Source organism: Helianthus annuus, chromosome 11, assembly GCF_002127325.2.
Source record: "Helianthus annuus cultivar XRQ/B chromosome 11, HanXRQr2.0-SUNRISE, whole genome shotgun sequence".
NCBI classification, from domain to species: domain Eukaryota; kingdom Viridiplantae; phylum Streptophyta; class Magnoliopsida; order Asterales; family Asteraceae; genus Helianthus; species Helianthus annuus.
Window position 1 is genome coordinate 2,482,588 of NC_035443.2, and position 20,955 is coordinate 2,503,542.

The 20,955-nt window shown below is 34.1% G+C and overlaps 1 protein-coding gene across 3 annotated transcripts; it reads right to left on the bottom strand.

Annotated features, from left to right (window-relative positions):
• Positions 1 to 10,101: 10,101 nt before the first annotated feature.
• Positions 10,102 to 20,222, bottom strand: LOC110889148 (calcium-dependent protein kinase 1). 3 transcript variants are annotated; one of them, XM_035979488.1, is made up of 8 exons: positions 20,090 to 20,222; positions 18,183 to 19,645; positions 15,481 to 15,624; positions 14,560 to 14,712; positions 13,001 to 13,116; positions 12,586 to 12,753; positions 11,652 to 11,873; positions 10,102 to 10,346 (listed from the first exon to the last, which is right to left on the bottom strand). In XM_035979488.1, the coding sequence occupies exons 2-8, from the start codon at positions 18,958 to 18,960 to the stop codon at positions 10,227 to 10,229; spliced, it is 1,701 nt and encodes a 566-aa protein (XP_035835381.1). In that variant the 5' UTR covers positions 18,961 to 19,645; positions 20,090 to 20,222; the 3' UTR covers positions 10,102 to 10,226. The 3 variants fall into 3 exon arrangements, with proteins under 3 accessions (XP_035835381.1, XP_021992353.1, XP_035835382.1); XM_022136661.2 differs by having other exon boundaries at positions 18,183 to 19,256; positions 20,090 to 20,181; XM_035979489.1 differs by having other exon boundaries at positions 18,183 to 19,256; positions 20,122 to 20,164.
• Between the last annotated feature and the right edge of the window lie 733 nt (positions 20,223 to 20,955).

A 20,955-nucleotide genomic window follows, 5' to 3' on the forward strand; every position in this document is an offset into this window, starting at 1 on the left:
TATGTGAACTACGTGTGCTTGGACTGGTGATATGAAATTACGTGAACAGTTACACCATATGTGACACGAGGTGATCAACTTGTATTTATAACTTGTTATAATAAGTGGATGTTGGTGCATGAGTCTAATTGATATCGGTAACTATGTTAGGATTGTTTTGGGCAACTGAACACGTAACTAGTCTTACCGAGCAAACCAAAGGTGAGTTCATCTTTCTTGAGCATGTGTCCCGGTGGTTGGGACAGTCAGTGGGTATTCCTGGGAGGGACAAGTCCTTTGGGTTAAAACGGGAATGTTGGATAATATACTCTTCCTATCACCTTTCAAGTCCCTCCGTGTTGTTTGGTTACCAGGAAGGTAACATGGTATTAGTTAGTAGCGCTACTTAGGTTTGGCAACCTCACCCCGTATCTGGGAGAACGGGTGTTGAACTAATGACCTAGTCATGACCAATGCTTTGATAGGAGCATTGGAGAAAGGGCAAAATAATCAGAAGCCGTCTTGTATCGGGTTATTATCAACATTGTTTTCAACATTACTTTCGGAATTAACTTCAATGGATTAACTACATACTTGGTAAACAACGTTTTAGTAAAACTATGAACTCACCAGCGTTGTCTGATACACTTGTTGCATGCTCGCAGGTCGTTAGGTATCTTGGAATTGGGGAACTTGCTGTCTGGAGTAGCTGGTGTGGTCATGGGTCGACAGGAAGGATTTGTGTGACTGATTTCTTGATATTACACTTTGGTTTTGAAACAGTTTAACTTCGTTTACTATTTGCTTCCGCTGAACTTGTTGATTTTCGTTTAAACTTGTTGAAGATGTTTTTATTAATAATGGGGATTTTATTTATACTTGTATGGGTTCAATGTAATTGGTGGCTCGTTATTGGTACGTCACACGCCTATCAGGGGCACTCCCTAGATGGTATTTTGAGGGTGTGACACCTCTACTTTCCGTTGTAATACTTGATATTACTTTATATTCGGATCGTATTATATTTATCTTTTGCTTCCGCTGTGCATTATTATATTGTGTTGTTTGTCTATGATGACGCCAACTACGTCACGATACCCCCACCGGGCCCACCGGTGACACGTGGAAATTCGGGGTGTGACATTAATTGGCCGATTAGACAAAAAATTAATCAGTGAACCTAGGACTAGTGATTAATCGGAGGCTAGTCGTGATTTTTATAACCATGACATATAGAGATAGGCATATGAATGAGGTGTACGTTTAAAAATGTTTTGAAAAACTAGATAATGATAGGACTCGAATTGTCTACTAAACAAACCGGTATTGTAAAGTCCAAACCATTGTGATATGCACCGTTGTTATGTGCGTATTATACACATGTTTTGTTAGATATTTAAGTGTAATCGGAATTAAGTTAGTGACCAAAGGGAATTATAATATACATCGAACAAGTTAGAAGGTGCGGGAGTGCACACTTGTTCCAATTGTTATAATTCCAAGTATTAAGACGGAGCCCCGAATGGGGGTTCTAAGCCCCCTTGGCAGGGGTCCGAGGGCAGCGCCCCTGAGAGCAGGGTCCAAGGGGCGGCAACCCCTGGCTGGGGTCGAGCTAACTACACGCCTATCTAATTATTCAGTTTCATAAATTCCCCAACATGTTTTATATCTAATTATCTATAACCATAAAATATGCAAAGAAATTTAGGTGGCGTTCGTTTCATGGAATGGAATGAGATGGAATTGGGAAGCTTTTCTTTGTAAAGTTGATCTTGGTTTGGGGAGGGAGGAATTTGAAATCCAATGAATTTCTTTAATCAATGAAATTTGTGACTATTTCAACATTCCATTCCATTCCATTCCTTCATTAGAGTGAAGGATTTCTAAGAAATGTTGAAATAGTCACAAATTTCATTAGAGTGAAGGATTTAAAATTCCTCCATCCCCAACCAAGATCAATTTACAAAGAAAAACTTTCTAATTCTATTTCATTCCATGAAACGAACGCTACCTTAATGTATTCACTTCTATAAAGTAAGAATTAACTTGTTCTGTATGAATAAATATATCCAAAAAACACACACACACACACTTAATTTTCTTTGAAAGAAAAACGCTAAAGTAACCATAATCTTTCTATAAAAACAAGAAACTGTATTTTAATTGCCCTTTTGTTTTATTTATGTGAATAAAAAGGTTATAATGATCAAAATGTTTGCTCTGATAATCATATTATCAACCTTGATTATCAACAACGGCTAAAATAAATAAATATTCATGTTAATTAGTTAGTATTAATTATACAAAAATAACATACAGAATACTATGATTATAAGAAAATACACTAACGACCCTCAATTAACCAAACCTCTTATGCCCAACCTTTGAATGACATTGTGGCCCATATTTTGGTAATCATTTTGTCTCAAGTCACTTGAAATTGTGACCAAACAAAAAAAAAATATGTTGGTGGGGAATTAAGACTTTTGTGGTCCATAATTATAAGTAATGATATGTCAAGTCAAATTAGGGTTATGTCAGGTCAAATTAGCAATACTTGAACTTGTTTCTCTATGAAGTCACCATTCCTTGTCCATACATTTATAATTTTACTAATTAACATGAACATTGATTTTATACGCAACCAATTTTTCTGTCTACAAGTATAAATCTTTCATGATTGTGTGAGTGAGATTACTCTGTTAACAACGTAAATGAAAGTTAAGAGTGTAATTGTTATATTGTCAGTATGGATTATCATAGACCAACAGATTATAGTTGGGATTATTAATATCCAATTAGTCTCTTTTAAAAAGACATACGCGTAAAAAAAGGGAAAAGAACAACAAGAACGTCATTTGTAGTCCATTTACACACACATATAGACTTACAGACAGAGAGAGAGAGTTTATTACAGGGATAGTCCATGTGTTTTACACATATTGCAACTTCCTCATCTCTCCCCCCCCCCCCTCTCTCTCTCTCTCTCCCTCTCTCTCTCGGGCTAAAGGGTGTGGAAAGAGGAAAAGAACCCGGGAAGCCCATGTGGCACCATCCCCCAAAGAGAACACCCCCTCCCCCAATCCGCCATCCATCACATTTCGGGCAATCGATGAAATTTTCCGTTCTCGAAATCCATTTTGTTGACTTTTGAGAATTTGGAAGCTTCTAAATTCTAATTGAAGGGGGAAGAGGAAGGGGAACACCACCTCCCTTGATGGGGGACGGAGAGGAAGATGATGAGGTGGAGCTGATGTGGATCTTGTGGGAAGGCTTCCCACACCCTATAGCCTCATAGACCGTCTAATTCCAACTCAAAGATCTCCATTCTTTATCCTCTCAAACACAATGAAATCCCCAACAACTAGTTGTTTGTACAAAGCATTTTTAGTATGAATAGTGTAGGAAGCAATAAGAAAGCAACAATGTGTGGATTTCGATAAAGGTACTTGCTCTCATTTATGTATGCGTATTTTGCGAACATATAAACATCATGTTAATGCGTACCAAAGACCCGTTTTAGACCTCGGCACATACCCTGCATAATGCAAAAGGTATAAACGCATGATTAGATTTGTAAATGTATAAACGCACGATTATATTGCATAATATATTATATTTTTTAAATGATATATATCCATTAAATAGTATAGCAATACCATACACATATTAAAGAGAGGAAAAACTCCTAGTTTTATGCCTAGAATGTTATAGTCTTAGGATGAACATGAAAAACATGATAATAGAACACAAATATCACGATGATAATTTTATTATTATACATATGTAATTGTGTTAATATATACATATATATAGTTTTATGAACACGACTAATTCAAGAAAAATAAGTATTAACAAATTTATGATGGTATGTTATAAAGAAAACAAGAGGTTTTCTTAATAAAACAACGGGTTTATCACAAATTTTAACCGGTTTGTGTTTAATTGTTAATATCATTGGCTACTACCTTTAAATAACCTAAAATGTTATGTAGTAGGTAAACTTTTTTCTTAAAAATTTGGATCACTGACGGGTCACTGGAGTTTCATCGTAGGCAACAATGCATATACACTAATTCAGGAGAAAACCCAATAAAACCCAGGAGCTAATCCGTAAGTCTTATCCCACCCCAAAATACCACTAAACTATAATATCACAAGCAATAGGTAAACATTTCGAATCACAATAAACTCTCTCGGATATGTTAGAAACATAAACTTCATATATTGATTTATTAAAGGGAAAAAAATATTTATAAAATTCTAGAAAGAAAATAGACAGGAAGTAGTTAGTGACTACAATGGGATGGTGGTCATTGGCAAAGACAAACCATTTAAAAACAGTGGCGAAGCTTGAAATTTTTCACCGGGGGCGGAAGTCACCGAACCTGTTTAAAAACACGTAGTTTGGAAAGAGGAAGATCTTGAGTTCAAGTCACACAGACAATATAGAATTAAAAAAATTATTCGTTCAAAAATAAGTTACCGGATGATGTGACCTAACCCGCTTATTAAAACTTGTTTTAATTTTGTCATTTAAATCCAATCCATCCATTTACCAACTTTAAAATTAATAAGATATGATTGCACTATTAACATTGTGGAAAATAGCCAATGGCCAAAGGTCAATGTCAAGGTCCCTACACCATGAATCAGCTACAATTGCCTCCTTTAAATGCATTCCACATTTGATAAGCAATGCAACATCTATAAGTGATGTTGCTTTGTCATGTTATACTTTTCAAGGACCAAAATTCCATCCCAAGAGTATGATGTTACTTATTTTGTCCTATATTTCTTTTAAAATTAGAAATATGACAACTATTACTAACTAAAATATTTTTAATATTTTTATTAAAGTCTATCAAAAATTTATTACCATAAAACCTTTTTTAGTTTCAATTTTGTTTGAAAACACCTTTTGAATTTTACATAAATGTTGAAATTGAGTGTCCTGAATGAAACATATATGAAACTCGTTTAGTGTTTAGCGAGTTTCAAATTTAACTTGAATAAAGAAAAAAATATGTCAATAAAATAGCGTACTTAATAACTATTTCAATTATGTCGCTTTATTTTGACAATTATGAAAAATTTTGTAATCATGAAATAATATTGAACCATTTTCTTAAATGAAATGCCAGGACTAAGAGTCTGAAGGCTTTACAACTTTCTTCAATTAGGGAATAGCGTAGATGGATGAATCATGCCTCCTAGGCTATAGGGTATGGGGTGGTGGATTGGATCATGGATTGCCACGCGAGACAAGGTTCTCGTGGATAACCTCCCTCTTCTCAAACCATGGTTGTTCGCATGGTTTAATCCATGGCAACCAGCCAACCATGACACTCTTTCAATTAATTAGGGGATTTTGATTGGTGGGAAAGGATAGTGGATGACAGTGGGGGCCATGGTCCGCACCAATACTCATATAGGGTGGTGGATTAGGTTGGTAGATGAGGATGGGGTGATATGACGCTAATGTGATGATAATGGTCATCCGGGTCATGACCACACCACATAACCTTAGTGGTTTTTGTTGTTTAACTAAATACAAGTTATGATTGGCAAATTGGAAAATAATAATTCCAGCATTTTGAAATTGGCCAATAATAATCCCAAGTCAGAAAATAGCCAATAATAATCCCACCTCGTCCATTTTTGGAAAATAATACTCCAAATGCTGACGTGGCACTTTTGTCGTTTAGTGACTGTGGAGTATTATTTTCCAAAAATTGACGAGGTGGGATTATTATTGGCTATTTCCTGACTTGGGATTATTATTGGCCAATTTCAAAATGCTGGGATTATTATTTTCCAATTTGCCGTTATGATTTCATCCCTTAATCATGAATTAAGGTGTGTTTTACAAATTTTAGTATTTATTAGTTGTAGCTAAGTTATGAGTTGTATAATTATATAAAAATATTTGATAAAAATAATTATAGGTATAGCTGAAAATATAAAATGAAAAAAAAAATATTATATAGATATTTATTAGTAGGTAAATTATTGTTATGAAAATGATATTAAGATATTTTTAGGCTCAAAAGTTGGAACTTAATTTTTGAATGACACCACAAGGGGCTTATTTTCTTCTAGAAACGTCAAAGAAAGTTAAATACTAGTGGTTGTTTCTCATATATTTATTTACTAGCTTACAACCCCGTGTATTACACGGGTTAAATGACGAAAAAATGTAAATTATAAACTTATATATAATCCTTATTAATGAAATGACTTATTTAGATAAAATAGTAAAACAAAAGAGCAGTCATATTTTCGCTATTCAAAATAATTTTCTAAGTTTTCACTTCTCTTTTGAGATACTACAATCCATTTTATTATGTCTTAAAAAGAAGTAACACTAAAAAATAAAAATAAAAACAATGATCATTAAATTGTAAGAATTTTTAAAAATAATTATAAGTTATGAGGTTATGGTAAATGAATTGTAATTAAATTCTACTATGTATATTAATGATATAATAAATACTTTGATATAAATACTATTTTTAGATATATGGATCATGAGACAAGATACGAATATCATCATTATATAGAAAATATTACATATTAAAAAAATCATACTAAAAAAAGTATACGTTTATAAAAGTAGGATTAAAGTTTTTTAAACTATAAATTTGAGCGTCTACAACAACTTTTTTAATTAGTAGTTGACAATTAAATATTCAAATTAAAATATTTATAATATTATATAATGTCTTTATTTAGCATGATGATAATGTCTTTAGTTGCGTAATATGATTGAAATTAAGTTTAATATTTAAAACTCAATGTTATTAGGAAGTTGGACCATTTTTTAAGATGAAAACATATTGATAGTAACATAAATTTAAAATTGGAAGAAAATATTGAACACGTGTATTACACGGCTTAAGTAAATATAATGTTATATACTTGATAGCAAAAAAAAATATGTCTTTTAAAAACCATTTAGTGTTCCTTTAAAGATAATTTGGTACTTTATTTAGATAATCCGCTTGTAATTTTAGTCTTCTAAGTTATATACTATAATTACCTGTACATGTGATTTGATACTTTATTAGTAATTGTTGTTTATATCCAAATAATATATTTTATCTTAACAAATATATATGGTTAGGCTAAAATGAAAATTTCGACAAGTTGTGAGTACTTAGAAAACTTGACCTTACAAAAAGTTTTTTGAATTTTTTTTACAAGGGGTGTGAATGAGCGGTTAGAGACTCGGGACGTTAAACTTTTTAATTTTGGATTTAAGTGGTTAAAACCACTAAAACATAGGGACTCAAAAAGTAATTTACTATTAATTAAATTTGAAATTATACGTTTGATCTCTAACTATATTAAATAATATTATACTTATTATATTATTTGATACATTTATATTTGTTATAGATAATTATTAATTAAAGTTGAATTTATACGTTAATCTCTAACTATATCAATTAATATTATATTATATTTAGTGTATAAAAATTAATATGTAATACTATTATTAAAAAGGAGGAGACACTAGAGAGTGACACATGTACAAAAATATTAAATAATATTATACTTATTATATTATTTGATACATTTATATTTGTTATAGATAATTATTAATTAAATTTGAATTTATACGTTTATCTCTAACTATATTAATTAATATTATATTATATTTTGTGTATAAAAATTAATATGTAATACTATTATTAAAAAGGAGGAGGCACCAAAGAGTGACACGTGTACAAAAAGATTTTTGTTTATTAGTATAGGAAGATTTATTATTCTGACCTCATATTAGTGAACTTCCTTTTACTTTTTTTCTAATATAAAACGGAACTAAAGTTATTAATCTTTTTTCTAATCTTAGGAACATTTTTTTATTTTCTTTTGTTGTTGGTGTTGAATTATGGTTTCTGTTGCTTATTTTTCTATAAATATAAGTAACAAACAATATATCTTGTTATTTTCTAATAAAATTACAAAATTAACTTTGTTTGGAGGTAATCCAATGACAAAAGGTGCTCTCATGCGCCCGTGATCGCATACAGCGTTGGGTAGCCCAAGTCCACCATCTCAAGTTCCAAGAAAAACTCGCCGTCCGAAGATCCACTGCGGTAAAACCTCGTTGAGATTAGATTCAAACTTAAGACCAAGTCACGAACGGTTCAGGTTTTCTAAGATATATTCTTAGAGCATTCACATCCAGAACACCATATTTTCACCTTAAATTACACTAAAAATAACTACATTTTCTCTCTCCTTTTCAATTAAATAATATTCTTTATACTTTTATCATTATGTTTTCTCTCTCCTCCACTCACAACCACTTTCAAAATATATTAAAAAATTATAGGGGGGTGAACAGTGTCCCCTCAAATATACAGATGAACAGTAACATTTTCTCTCTCCTCCACTCACAACCACCTTTTATACTCTATATATTATAAAAACTCCACACACAAGATTTGATGGAATGAATGTGAATGCTCTTATAAGACTTAAAAGAGAAAGTCGGTGCTTTCTCTCTTTTCTCTCAACTAGCACCTGTAAAATCTTTTAATTTTAACCCATATAATATTGTTTTTTACTTACACCTATCACCTTTTGAAAGTTACAATTTTAACCTTTGTGCTATTGCTTAGTTTTACAATTTTTACAACTACTTTTAAAATTTATATTTTTAACCCATGCGTTATTACTTTATTTTATATCCCCCTCAAGTTTTAAACTTTGCGTTTTTTTCCTTTCACTATTACTCCATTTTTATTACCCCACTCAATTTTTAAACTTTGCGTTTTTTATCCTTTCACTATTACTCCGTTTTTACCGCCACCACACCATCAAGTTTTAAACTTTTCGTTTTTGCGTCTTGTACTATTACTCCTTTTTTACACTTGCTCAACTTTGAAAATTTCATATGGTTACTGTATCACATAACGCTTAGACTAATTCATTCGATGTTTGCAATGTACCCGCGCCGCAACGCGTAAATTGCAAACTAAACAGCATTCCAACAAGAATGCTTTACGGATAACTATATTTTGCAAGAATGAACTATTTAAAACAAATTATGTCGTTTACGCAACGAGGTTGAAGAGTCTTTGGATCATCTCATGATTTCGTGCTTGGTGGCGTCCATCGTATGGCAAAGAATATCCTCGTGGTTAGTGGCGGAACTAGCCCATTAAATTAGGGATATCCTAAAATAAAAAAATTACCGTGTAATCATATAATATTTAAAAAACAATAATAAATAAAGTAAAATAAATACCTAATAGATTTGTCTTCTTTTTTTCATAACTTGAAATCGTCCCATCACATCATTGTCTTTTACTTTATTAAAAAAATCATTTTCGGCCACACAAACCATGACATTGTTCAAAAATTCCAAGTTTGTGTCAATTTTATTATTGTTTTGGGTTTGGGCTAATGGGTTAGGTTTATCAATTACCCATACATAAGCATAAGCTAGTTCTAGTTTTCTAAACGGAAGCTGATGAATTCAAATATAACTTTTAAATCTGATAAAAAGAATTGGATTTTACTAAAATAAGGTATCCTATTTTTTGGTTAGGGATATCCTGGAATTATTTAGAGGTATTATTTGTATAAAACAAAAAAAATACACTGTACATACGAAGTTGAGCCGTAGCGCGTGCTACGGCTAATATAATGGTGGTTCCGCCCCTGCTCGTGGTGCCGTATTCCGCAAGTTTTTTTTGTTTCTCTGTGCTCGATATAGTCAACATGCATCTTCATTTCGATGGTTCGGAGATCAAAAAAACAGGTTGTTCACGCTATTTCCATGCTCGCTTGTTGGCTTATATGGAAATTGAGGAATGAAGCAGTCTTTCACTCCAAATCAGTCGTTATTGAAAACATATTGGATGATCTGCGGTCGACTGGGTTTCTTTGGATTAAAAATCGGTCAAAGACGATGGTTTTGGAATGGGACAAGTGGCTAGATTTTAGTTTTTGTGCATAAATGTAGTTTTCTTTTTCTTTTTCTTTTTTTTTTTTTGTCTTTTGTTTGTTTGGCTTAGGCCGGTTTCTTGGTTTGTTAATAAAGGTTGCCTTTCAAAAAAAAAAGGAACATAAATGCAAAAAAAAAAAAAAAAAAAAAAAAAAAAAAAAAAAAAAACCATTAAAAGTTATATATATTTTTTAATCCAAAGTTACTCATTTTCACACAATATAGTTCTAATACATGAAAATTTGAAGGAAAAAACATGAAAATAAAAAGAAAAAGGATGGTTTTAAAGCTTAAATGCTTCTCTGAACCTTGGACTGAAAGTATTGTCTATGTTCTTTTTTGGTCCAGTACCAGTATGTCCTTGCATCATGGCCACAAACTCATTGTAATCTATGCGTCCATCCTGCAAAAAATACAATAAAAAATTTACAAAAAAATTAAAAAAAAAATAAAAAGAACAAAATAAAAATTCCATTTTTAACTCAGAAGGCCGTTCAAAATGGAACCGCCTTTAAGTAGAGAACTGCATACGCACTTGTAGCTGGTGCATATCAGAGTTGTCACAGTTTTCTACTTAGTATTGCAATTGTTGTATTTTTTTTGGAACGGCGACTTTCTTGTATTAGGTTACCGCACTCCCCAAATTGGAGAGCCCCGTTGCCCCACTCCAGCCAGACTATGTTGTCTTAACCGGGCCCATGTTGGCTTCGGAGTTTGGCTTGGGGGTTCCCCCGGGAAACCATACCGCCGGCTGCCACTTGACAGTCGTTGTGCCACCATAAGAGCAGAACTCTCTGGCGTAACACACGGTGGGACGAAAACCCGGGTATTATAGTTTGTCTTATAAATATGAGTAAATTGTCAAAATCGTCTCTGAGGATTGGACACGTTTGCTAATTTCATCAAAACCATGAAACTGTTTACGGTTGGTAACGGTTCAGTTTTGCTTTTCGATAAAAAAAAACGTTATTAAGGGTTTGGCTCAAGGTTTGACTTAAAAACTGTCAAAACCGGACCGTAAACACCCCTAGAAAAAGTTAAAACACGGTCACTTTGTGTGGATAAATTGGAAAAATGAGAACTAATGATTTTTAGAATTTTGGTCTTAATGATCATAAGTATTTTCGAGTAAATTACGTTTTTGGCCCCTGTGATTATATCACTTTTACTATATTAGCCCAAAATAAGAATTTTTAGCATATCTGCCCCCATGGTTTCTATAACTAAGCATTTTGGCCCCTAAGTCTAGAGATCATGGGGGCCAAAGTGGTTAGTTATAGAGACCATGGGGGCTAAAATGGTTAGACTTAGGGGCCAAAATGGTTAGTTACAGAGACCATGGGGGCAGATATGTTAAAAATTCTTATTTTGGGCTAATATAGTAAAAGTGATATAACCACAGGGGCCAAAAACGTAATTTACTCTATATTGTTTTAAAAGAAAGAATAGAAGCAACACTAATTTGGAACGTATGGCGAGTTAGGTGGGATGTTAAACGGGTCAAAACGTGTCTGTTGACCACGAACACTTTTTTGTTAATTACCAAAAATAATTCGTTTTAGGTGACTTTCAACTCGTTTTCTTTGACGCGTTAAATAACACAAAACACAAATCACCCGTTCAAAAGTAAACAACTCGAAATTACGACCTCAATGAAAGCGAGTAGTAAATCATAACAAAACGATAGGATTAAAGTAGAAATACTTACATTATCTTGGTCAACATCTTGAATTAATTCTTCGAGGGGAGCGTTAATGCCAAATTCATCACACGCTTGTTGAAGTTCATCCGCAGTTATATAACCACTTCCGTCTTTATCAAAGTACGAAAACGCCGCAAACAAATGATCCTCTTTTTCAATTTTATTCAAATGCAACGTCGCAGCAACAAATTCCCCGTAATCAATTGTTCCACTATTATCTACATCCGCCTGTGTTGAAAAGGACCGCGTTTTAAAAATTCGAACATCAAACAAACTACTTTTCAACTTCAAAATATAAACTTTCCGACAATTATTCAAATTATAAAGAGTAAATTACAAAAATCGTCCTTTATGTATGTCACTTATTGCAAATTATGTCCTTTATCTTCAATAATTACAGAAAACGTACTCGATGTTTGCAAACCCTTGCAAATTATGTCCTTTAGCCCTAACTCAGTTAATTTTTGTGGGTAAATCTGACCAAATGGACCCCACGTGAGCCACATGAGAGTAAAATGTCTTCAATAATTACAGAAAACGTACTTGATGTTTGCAAACCCTTGCAAATTATATCCTTTAGCCCTAACTCAGTTAATTTTTGTGGGTAAATCTGACCAAATGGACCCCACGTGAGGGTATTTTTGTGGTTAAATTTGACCAAATGGACCCCACATGAGAGTAAAATGACCAAAATATCCTCATGTGGGGTCCATTTTGGTAAGATTTAACCACAAAAAAATTAACTGAGTTAGGGCTAAAGGACATAATTTGCAAGGGTTTGCAAACATTGATACGTTTTCTGTAATTATTGAAGACAAAGGACACAGTTTGCAATAAGTAACATACATAAAGGACGATTTTTGTAATTTACTCAATTATAAAATCTTCAACAATATTAAACCTTTTAGATAAATAAAAAGTGTTTTTAGTTAGGGCTTACTGCTTGCATGAGATCATAAATTTCTGATTCCTTAAGGTTAGCACCGACTCTTTTTAATCCCGCCTTAAGTTCCTCGAAAGTAATTTGACCACTGTTGTCCGCATCGATCATTTGAAACATTTGTTTTAGCCCCGCTATTTCTTCTTCGGATAAGCTCTCTGCAATAACCTAAACATTAAAAAAAACTCAAGTCAATTTTTTTTTGTGACACCCGTTGACCTTTTAGGTCAACCAAGATATGTTCAAATTCATAAATGATAAGGTTTTTAGTGAGATATCGAATACAATCATTTTCATAAATTACAGTAACTAATTATAAAGCTGAAAGTAATTAGGATTTGTTTAACACCCTTACGCACATTGTCAAATTTAATGTTGAAAGTTAGTCGGTTTGACCTTAGAAAGTCAAACTTACCCTGAGAGCCATTTTCTTTAGCTTGTTCATGGCTGAAAATTGTTTCATTCGACTTAGAACTGCGGAATCAAGAGGCTTGTCAGGGGCAACACCGTCAACTTGAACCCAAGGATGGCCTGTAAAAAGATTAAAAAAAAACGAGTCGATATTTTCATGTTAAATCTGATTAAATTTTGCTTTGGTAGAAGAAAACAAATGGATAACTACATTCTCATATTTATTAAAGGAGTAAACTGCCATTTTGGTCCCTGAGGTTTGGTCACTTTTGCCACTTTAGTCCAAAACTCAAACCTTTTGCATCTGGGTCCCTGTGGTTTCAGTTTTATTGCCATTTTGGTCCAAAAATGAAATCAGATCATATTTGTCTTATAAAATCCTGCAATTTTGACATTTTCCTCAGGGGCAAATCAGGTCAAATTTGTCTTATAAAATCTGGTATTTATCTATAAAAAAGAAATGACCATTTTGCCCCTGAGAAAAAGGACAAAATAGCAGGATTTTATAAGACAAATATGACTTGATTTTATTTTTGGACCAAAATGGCAATAAAACTAAAACCACAGGACCAGATGCAAAAGGTTTGAGTTTTGGACTAAAGTGGCAAAAGTGACCAAACCACAGGGACCAAAATGGCAGTTTACTCTTATTAAAGAGTAAATATGAAAGGAAAAAAAAAGAGCTGCAAAAGAAACATGACCGCGCGGTTTAAAAATCACGAAAAGCAAATTCAAATGCTTAGGAACTCCTAATTTGCTTTAATGAAAATATCGAATTATCATGTTACTAATAGTTTTTGTAACCATACTTAATATATTAAACATGTCAACTAGAAGTCGAATAAAAATTGAACATGTTGAAACTTGAAAGCCACTCAAAATGTATTTTTTATGCCTGCAGCCTCCCAAACCGTCTTATTTTCCAACTTTTTAGATTCTTATTGTAAAACATTGTTTTGTAATCGTATTTAACTATTACCCATAGTTGTTAGTAGCGCTCATAGCGGGCGCTATAGCGAATAGCGAAGCGAAGCGCTCACGTGTCGCTATCTGATTTTGGCGCCTCCATAGCAGTGTACATGTTTAATATATTAAGTATGGTTACCAAAATACCCTCATGTGGGGTCCATTTGGTCAGATTTAACCACAAAAATTAACTGAGTTAGGGCTAAAGGACATAACTTGCAAGGGTTTGCAAACATCAAGTACGTTTTCTGTAATTATTGAAGACAAAGGACACAGTTTGCAATAAGTAACATACATAAAGGACGATTTTTGTAATTTACTCACATATAAAATATTTCTAGAATTTTCTTCTAGTGTGTCGCTAAACATAAAATAGTGCCCGCTATTTCATCGTTATCGCCACGTAGCGCACAGGTAGCTTGTAGCTATCGTCCGCTACTCGCTATTAACAACTATGACATTACTAATTTATTAAAAATGCATAAAATGAATAAAAATTGATTCCGGGTAAACCCAACCAATAAAAACCCATTTGTGATTTTTCTTTTACACCAACTACATATGAAAATTAATCTTTTTCTATAAATGGAAACTCACATAAGACTTCATGAGCGGTTAATCTTTTTTTCGGGTCCCGCACAAGCATCCTCCTTACAAGATCTTTTGCTCCTTCGGAAATTCTTGGCCATGGATCAGATGTGAAATCAAGATCGCCTTGCAGGACTTGTTCAAATATTCCTTGCTCCGTTTCTATATACCCGTAAAAAAAAAGAAAAATAAACGAAAAGTACACGGATAGTCCCTGTGGTTTGCCAACATTTTGGATTTAGTCCCTAGCTTTTCAAAAGTACACGGATAGTCCCTGTGGTTTACCTAAATTTTGGATTTAGTCCCTAGCTTTTCAAAAGTATACGGATAGTCCCTGTGGTTTACCTAAATTTTGGATTTAGTCCCTAGCTTTTCAAAAGTACACGGATAGTCCCTGTTGTTTACCTAAATTTTGGATTTAGTCCCTAGCTTTTCAAAAGTATACGGATAGTCCCTATGGTTTACCTAAATTTTGGATTTAGTCCCTAGCTTTTCAAAAGTATACGGATAGTCCCTGTGGTTGGCCAAAATTTTGGATTTAGTCCCTAGCTTTTCAAAAGTGTACGAATAGTCCCTGTGGTTTGCACTTTGTAACGGAATTAGTCCCCAGCTAACAAATCTAAAGGTTTCAATAGGTCCAAGTTAGTTGCTAAATGTGTAACAAAGTGCAAATCATAGGGACCATCCATGTACTTTTGGTAAAGTTGGGGACTAAATTCATTACAAAGTGCAAACCACAAGGACCATCCGAGTACTTTTGGAAAGCTAGGGACCAAATTCAAAATCTTGGTAAACCACAGGGACCATCCGTGTACTTTACTCTTCTAAAAAATTAAAATTATCATTTTTTCAATTTTCAAGAAAAAAAAATTGTTGCATATATTTCGGGATCCGAAAGGAGGGGAGGGTAAGTATGTAAACAATACTTACCGGCCCAGAATGGAGGTACTCCACTTAATAAGATGTAAACAATAACTCCTGCACTCCAAACATCTGCTTCAGGACCGTAACGTTTTCTTAAAACTTCTGGTGCAACGTAATACGGGCTGCCAACCACGTCGGTAAACGATTCACCTAAGAAAACCAAAAGAATGTTAATTGAAAGCTTTAAATTAATAAATTAAGTCGATTTGGCTTACATTTTACTGCTAATGTGTCCAATGGATAACATTAAGCATTTAGCTAAAAGGGAAATGAGTTGATAGTTTAAAGTCACCCAAAGTGTACTCAAGTGTTTGCAATCTATTTAATGCTTTATTTAAATAAGAGTTAATTACTGTTTTCGTCCCTGTGGTTTGTCAAAAATCACTATTTCAGTCCATTAGTTTAAAAAATGCGATTTTAGTCCCTGTGGTTTCACTTTCGTAACCATTTCAGTCCACCTCGTAACCATTTCAGTCCCTGTACTTAACAGAATAATGGATGGAAATGGTTATGAAAGTGAAACCACAGGGACTGAATGAAATGGTTACGAAAGTGAAACAACAGGGACTGAAATCGCAATTTTTAAACTAATGGACTGAAATAGTGATTTTTGACAAACCATAGGGACGAAAACAGTAATTAACTCTTTGAAATTGTATCATTGTGTTATGATAGTTTTCCTAATAGTACTTTTTAGAGTTAATTGCCCGGATGGTCCCTGTGGTTTCATGTTTTTTCACGTTTAGTCCTCACCTTTTGAAAATAGCAGGTATGCTCCCTATGGTTTGTCATTTTGTTACTCGGATAGTCCCCTAACATTTACTCAGGGGACTATCCGAGTAACAAAGTGACAAACCATAGGGAGCATACCTGTTGGATAGTCCCCTGACATTTACTCAGGGGACTATCCGAGTAACAAAATGACAAACCATAGGGAGCATACCTGTTATTTCCAAACTAACTGACATCTACTCGGGGGACTATCCAAGTAACAAAATAACAAACCATAGAGAGCATACCTGCTATTTTCAAAAAGTGGGACTAAACGTGAAAAAACATGAAACCACAGGGACCATCATGTGGGGTCCATTTGGTCAGATATTTAACCACAAAAAATTAACTGAGTTATGGCTAAAGGACATAACTTGCAAGGGTTTGCAAACTTTGAGTACGTTTTCTGTAATTATTGAAGACAAAGGACACAGTTTGCAATAGGTGACATACATAAAGGACGATTTTTGTAATTTACTCTTATATTAATTATTCATGAAATTCAAATATTAGACAAAAAGTGTTGGCGGGTCAACCAAACTGTTCTCTCTCGCCATCATCAATATTCTCTTTGTGTACCACACGATATATAAGTATGTGTATATATATGTGTGTGTGCGCACATACATGCATACATATCGTAACTTTGCAGAACTTCTATATTTACGATAAAATCATTCAAAACTTAAATGTTAACCCCTGTGATTTAGCAAAAGCATTTCAAATTTGTGTAATCAATTATGCCCTAATTATGTATCATCTTTAAAAAAAAAAAAAAAAAAAAGATGAGTAAAAAGTGCGGGAAGCCAATAAATAAGCTAACTGAAAATTCCAATAAACCAAATAAAGAAGGTTTGGATGTGCGTTTAAACTGACTATTGCAATTTCACAATGATATGTTTGAAGTGTTCGGGTTAACTTAGAAATGGCATTTACGGCCCATTAACTTATGAACGGGTCAATTCGGGTTACGTCGTACCCAATCGGTAACACAGGTAAAGATAATCAACTAAAAAGGAAATGGCTCATACACCAAAGTATAAGTTCTTTAATCATTTTACTCAAAATGTCAGATTATTATCGAAAATATTTAACTTTTTATTATAATAATTTATAAATAATAGACAAAAAGCATTCTGGGTCAACCCAACCAAAATCTAACCCGTAACAAAACTGACCCGTTTGACCCCTTACCCAACCACCTATTTTGCAAACCTCTGGTTTAGATGAACTTGTCATGATCATGAGTTTCTAACTATATTGGGTAAATATAAATAAATTTGGATAAATGAGTATTATAAATGCATAATTAACTATCTGCAGCTATAAGTAGGGGTGTAAACAAGCCCAGAGGCTCGAGAGCTACTCGTGATCGGCTCGGTTAAAAGCTCGAACGAGTCGAGCCTTAACGAGCCCGATCCCGAGCCCGAGCTCGAGCCTGAAATATAGCTCGTTTAGTTATCGAGCCCGAGCTCGAGCCTGAAATACATAGCTCGCTTAGGCTCGCGAGCCCAAACGAGCCTAAACAAAATTTTAGTTTTTTATATATATAATATAATAATAATAATGATGATGATAACATTGGTGAGCCGAGCTCGAGCCGAGCTTTGGCTCGCTTAATCGTTGTTGAAACGAGCTCGAGCCGAACTTTTAGCTCATTTGAGGTTGTTCTCGAAATAGCTCGAGCCAAGTCGAGCCGAGCTCGAGCTTTGGGTTTTACTTGCGAGCCGAGCTCGAGCGCAGAGAAGTAGGCTCGAACCGAGCCGAGCTCGAGCTTCATAAAAACATCACGAGCCGAGCTCGAGCCTAGTCGGGCTCGGCTCGGCTCGTTTACACCCCTAGCTATAAGTAACTTCTTATCTAATTATTTGATTCTTCCAGTATCAATATTCACACACACACAACATAAATTCCAACAAAAATAACTCAAAATATACCTGGCTTAAAGAAAACGGATAATCCAAAATCGATAGTTTTCAAAAGTGCATCTTCTTTCTTATCCACAAGCAAGAAATTTTCGGGCTTTAAATCCCGATGCATAACCCCTAAAGAATGACAAGTTTCCACAACACCAACAATCGTTCTCGTAAGCTCAGATGCCTTTTTCTCCGTATAATGTCCGATTTGAATAATCCTATCGAAAAGCTCGCCACCCGCACATAACTCCATAACAACATGAACCGCGATCGCATCCTCATAAGCCCCTTTTATCGCTATGACATTCGGGTGACCCGCCAAATGATGCATTATTTGAATCTCTCTTCTCACATCTTCAACATCTTCGTCGGTCAACAGTTTTCGTTTTGCAATCGATTTGCAAGCGTATTGTTGACCCGTTGACTTTTCCGTACAAAGAAAAGTTGTACCAAATTGCCCTTGACCTAATTTCTTCCCCAAAGTGAAAAACTCCTTCAAAGAACCAGTTTTTCGTTGTAAAACTGAATCGGTTCGAAGCCCAGCACTTGATACCCGTTTCATTTGCGGACCCTTTTTGGGCTTCCCGGGTTGTTCTTGTTTCTTTTCGGGTTTCGGAATCGTTATCGGTTCAGGCGGCTTGTTATGAACCGGTAATGGTGATTCGGGTTGTTTCGAATGAGTTGACGATTGTTCTCCGTTAGGGGTAGGTGGTTCGGATGGGGTTCGCCACATTGCAGCTGAAACCGATTGAAAAAATCCATTTTTCGAAATATTTGGTCCAACACAAGTATTCCCCATTGAGCTTCAATCACTTCTCAAGAAACCCTTGTTCCACTTAACATAAAAATCCAATTTTCCCACCAAATTTGCTCAAAAACCCATAAAAAAAAAAGTCAAACCCACTTCATTGACTCCAAGATAGTCAACACAAGATCATAATTTGATTAATTTCACCTCTCAAGAAAACCCTTTTCTGCTTTTAACATAAAGATCCAATCTTGAAGCTTTGTTTTAGTAGATTAGGGTTTTCTATTCAGAAAGGGATGGCGGCGCAGTTTGTTGCTCGTCTACCTGCTATCCTTATGTAATTTGCCCTGATGATTGGAATGAAATAAAAATGCTAAATTCGATAAAAAAAAATGAAACAAAGATCAAAACTTTATCAAAACCCAGCAAACTTAAACCAAAACCCACTTCAATTTGACTCCAAAATTGTCAAAAGTCAACACAATTTCACTTCACAAGAAAACCCTTTTCTGCTTTTAACATAAAAATTCAATCTTGAATCTTCTTTCACCAACTTTTTTAGCTGAATGAAACAAAAATCAAAACTTTATCAAAACCCAGCAAACTTAAACCAAAACCCACTTCAATTTGACTCCAAAATAGTCAAAAGTCAACACAATTTCACTTCACAAGAAAACCCTTTTCTGCTTTTAACATAAAAATTCAATCTTGAATCTTCTTTCACCAACTTTTTTAGCTGAATGAAACAAAAATCAAAACTTTATAAAAAACCCACAAACTTAACCCCAAACCCACTTCAAATAACTCCAAGATTGTCAAAATAAAAGCAAGATTGAACTATATTGAACATCAAGAACTAGAAGCATTATATACACACAAATGGAAAACAAGAAGACCAAAAAAGTCAACCAACAACCAAGGGAAAGGGTCAAAGCATCTAAATTTGGTAGAAATTAAAAGGGAATTATGGATCTTGATAAGAACAAGACAAATGATTACTATGTAGGTGTGGGGCAGAGGTGTTGAATTAGTCTTACCATTTTTTTAAAAATATTTTTGTGGGCTTTGATTAGTTCAAGGGAATGAATGAATCGGTGTTAGATACTTGGATTATAATAATTAAGATAAATAATTATAAAATATGTATGTAAGATTGAAATGCTTGTTAAGAACATCGAACCTTTGGACATGACAAACGCGGTTGCTTCTTACCCTTTTTTTGGATTTCTCAATCCCCCGAAATTGACGTCCGATTTTGTCAAATTTGTCGTCAAAATAATTCTTTTTAAAGACCGCAAGTTGTTGAGGGAAAGTCCCATCAAGATTTTTGCAAATAGTGATATAGATAGTAGGTTTTAAATAAGAACTAGTAATAAGACCAGCACGCGTTGCGGCGCGGGTACTTCGTAAATGTCGAACGGATTAGTCCAAGCTTTATGTGATGTGTTAGCCATATGAAAACGCATGTTCTGACGTATCCGATTAAACTCAATGTATCCTATAGTTGCATTGCGATTAGATCAAAACGTAACGTAAATCGAATTTATATTGTCGAATCATAACGTGTTATACGTGACCCGACTAACTCGAATTTATATCGTCGAGCCAAAAACTCTTGAGGGGGTCAAAGTGGCATTTACAAAGTTCATTAAAAGTTAAGTGGTTAAAAATTGGATTTCCTAAACTTAAGGGCTAAGAAAGAGTAAAGATAAAATTTGATAAAGTTTTGGGGTAAAAAGGAAACTGTAACAAAGTTGGGGCTGAAAAGGAAACTACCACAAAGTTGGGGTGTCAAAAGCAAATTATTTGTAAAATGGAGTAGTAGTTTAAGGACTAAATTTGTCATTTTATGAAACTTTGAAGGTACCAAAGTCAATAGACTAAAATTGCAACATCATGAAAGTATGGGGGAAGGGGGAGGCAAAGCCGGTGGGGTTTCCACCGACTTTGTCTTTTAAGAGTATATATAGAATACGATCATCTCTGTACTCATTAAAATCTTATCAATAACAAAACTAAGGTTGCCTCCAGTAAGACCACCGGTTC

Excerpts from the sequence above, each read along its gene's own strand:
- LOC110889148 (XM_035979488.1), bottom strand. The coding sequence starts at position 18,960 with ATGGGGAATACTTGTGTTGGACCAAATATTTCGAAAAATGGATTTTTT. Across the intron at positions 12,754-13,000 it reads TAAAGAAAATGGCTCTCAGG|GTTATTGCAGAGAGCTTATC; the intron begins GTAAGTTTGACT and ends TTTAATGTTTAG. Across the intron at positions 10,347-11,651 it reads AAGATGTTGACCAAGATAAT|GATGGACGCATAGATTACAA; the intron begins GTAAGTATTTCT and ends TATTTTTTGCAG.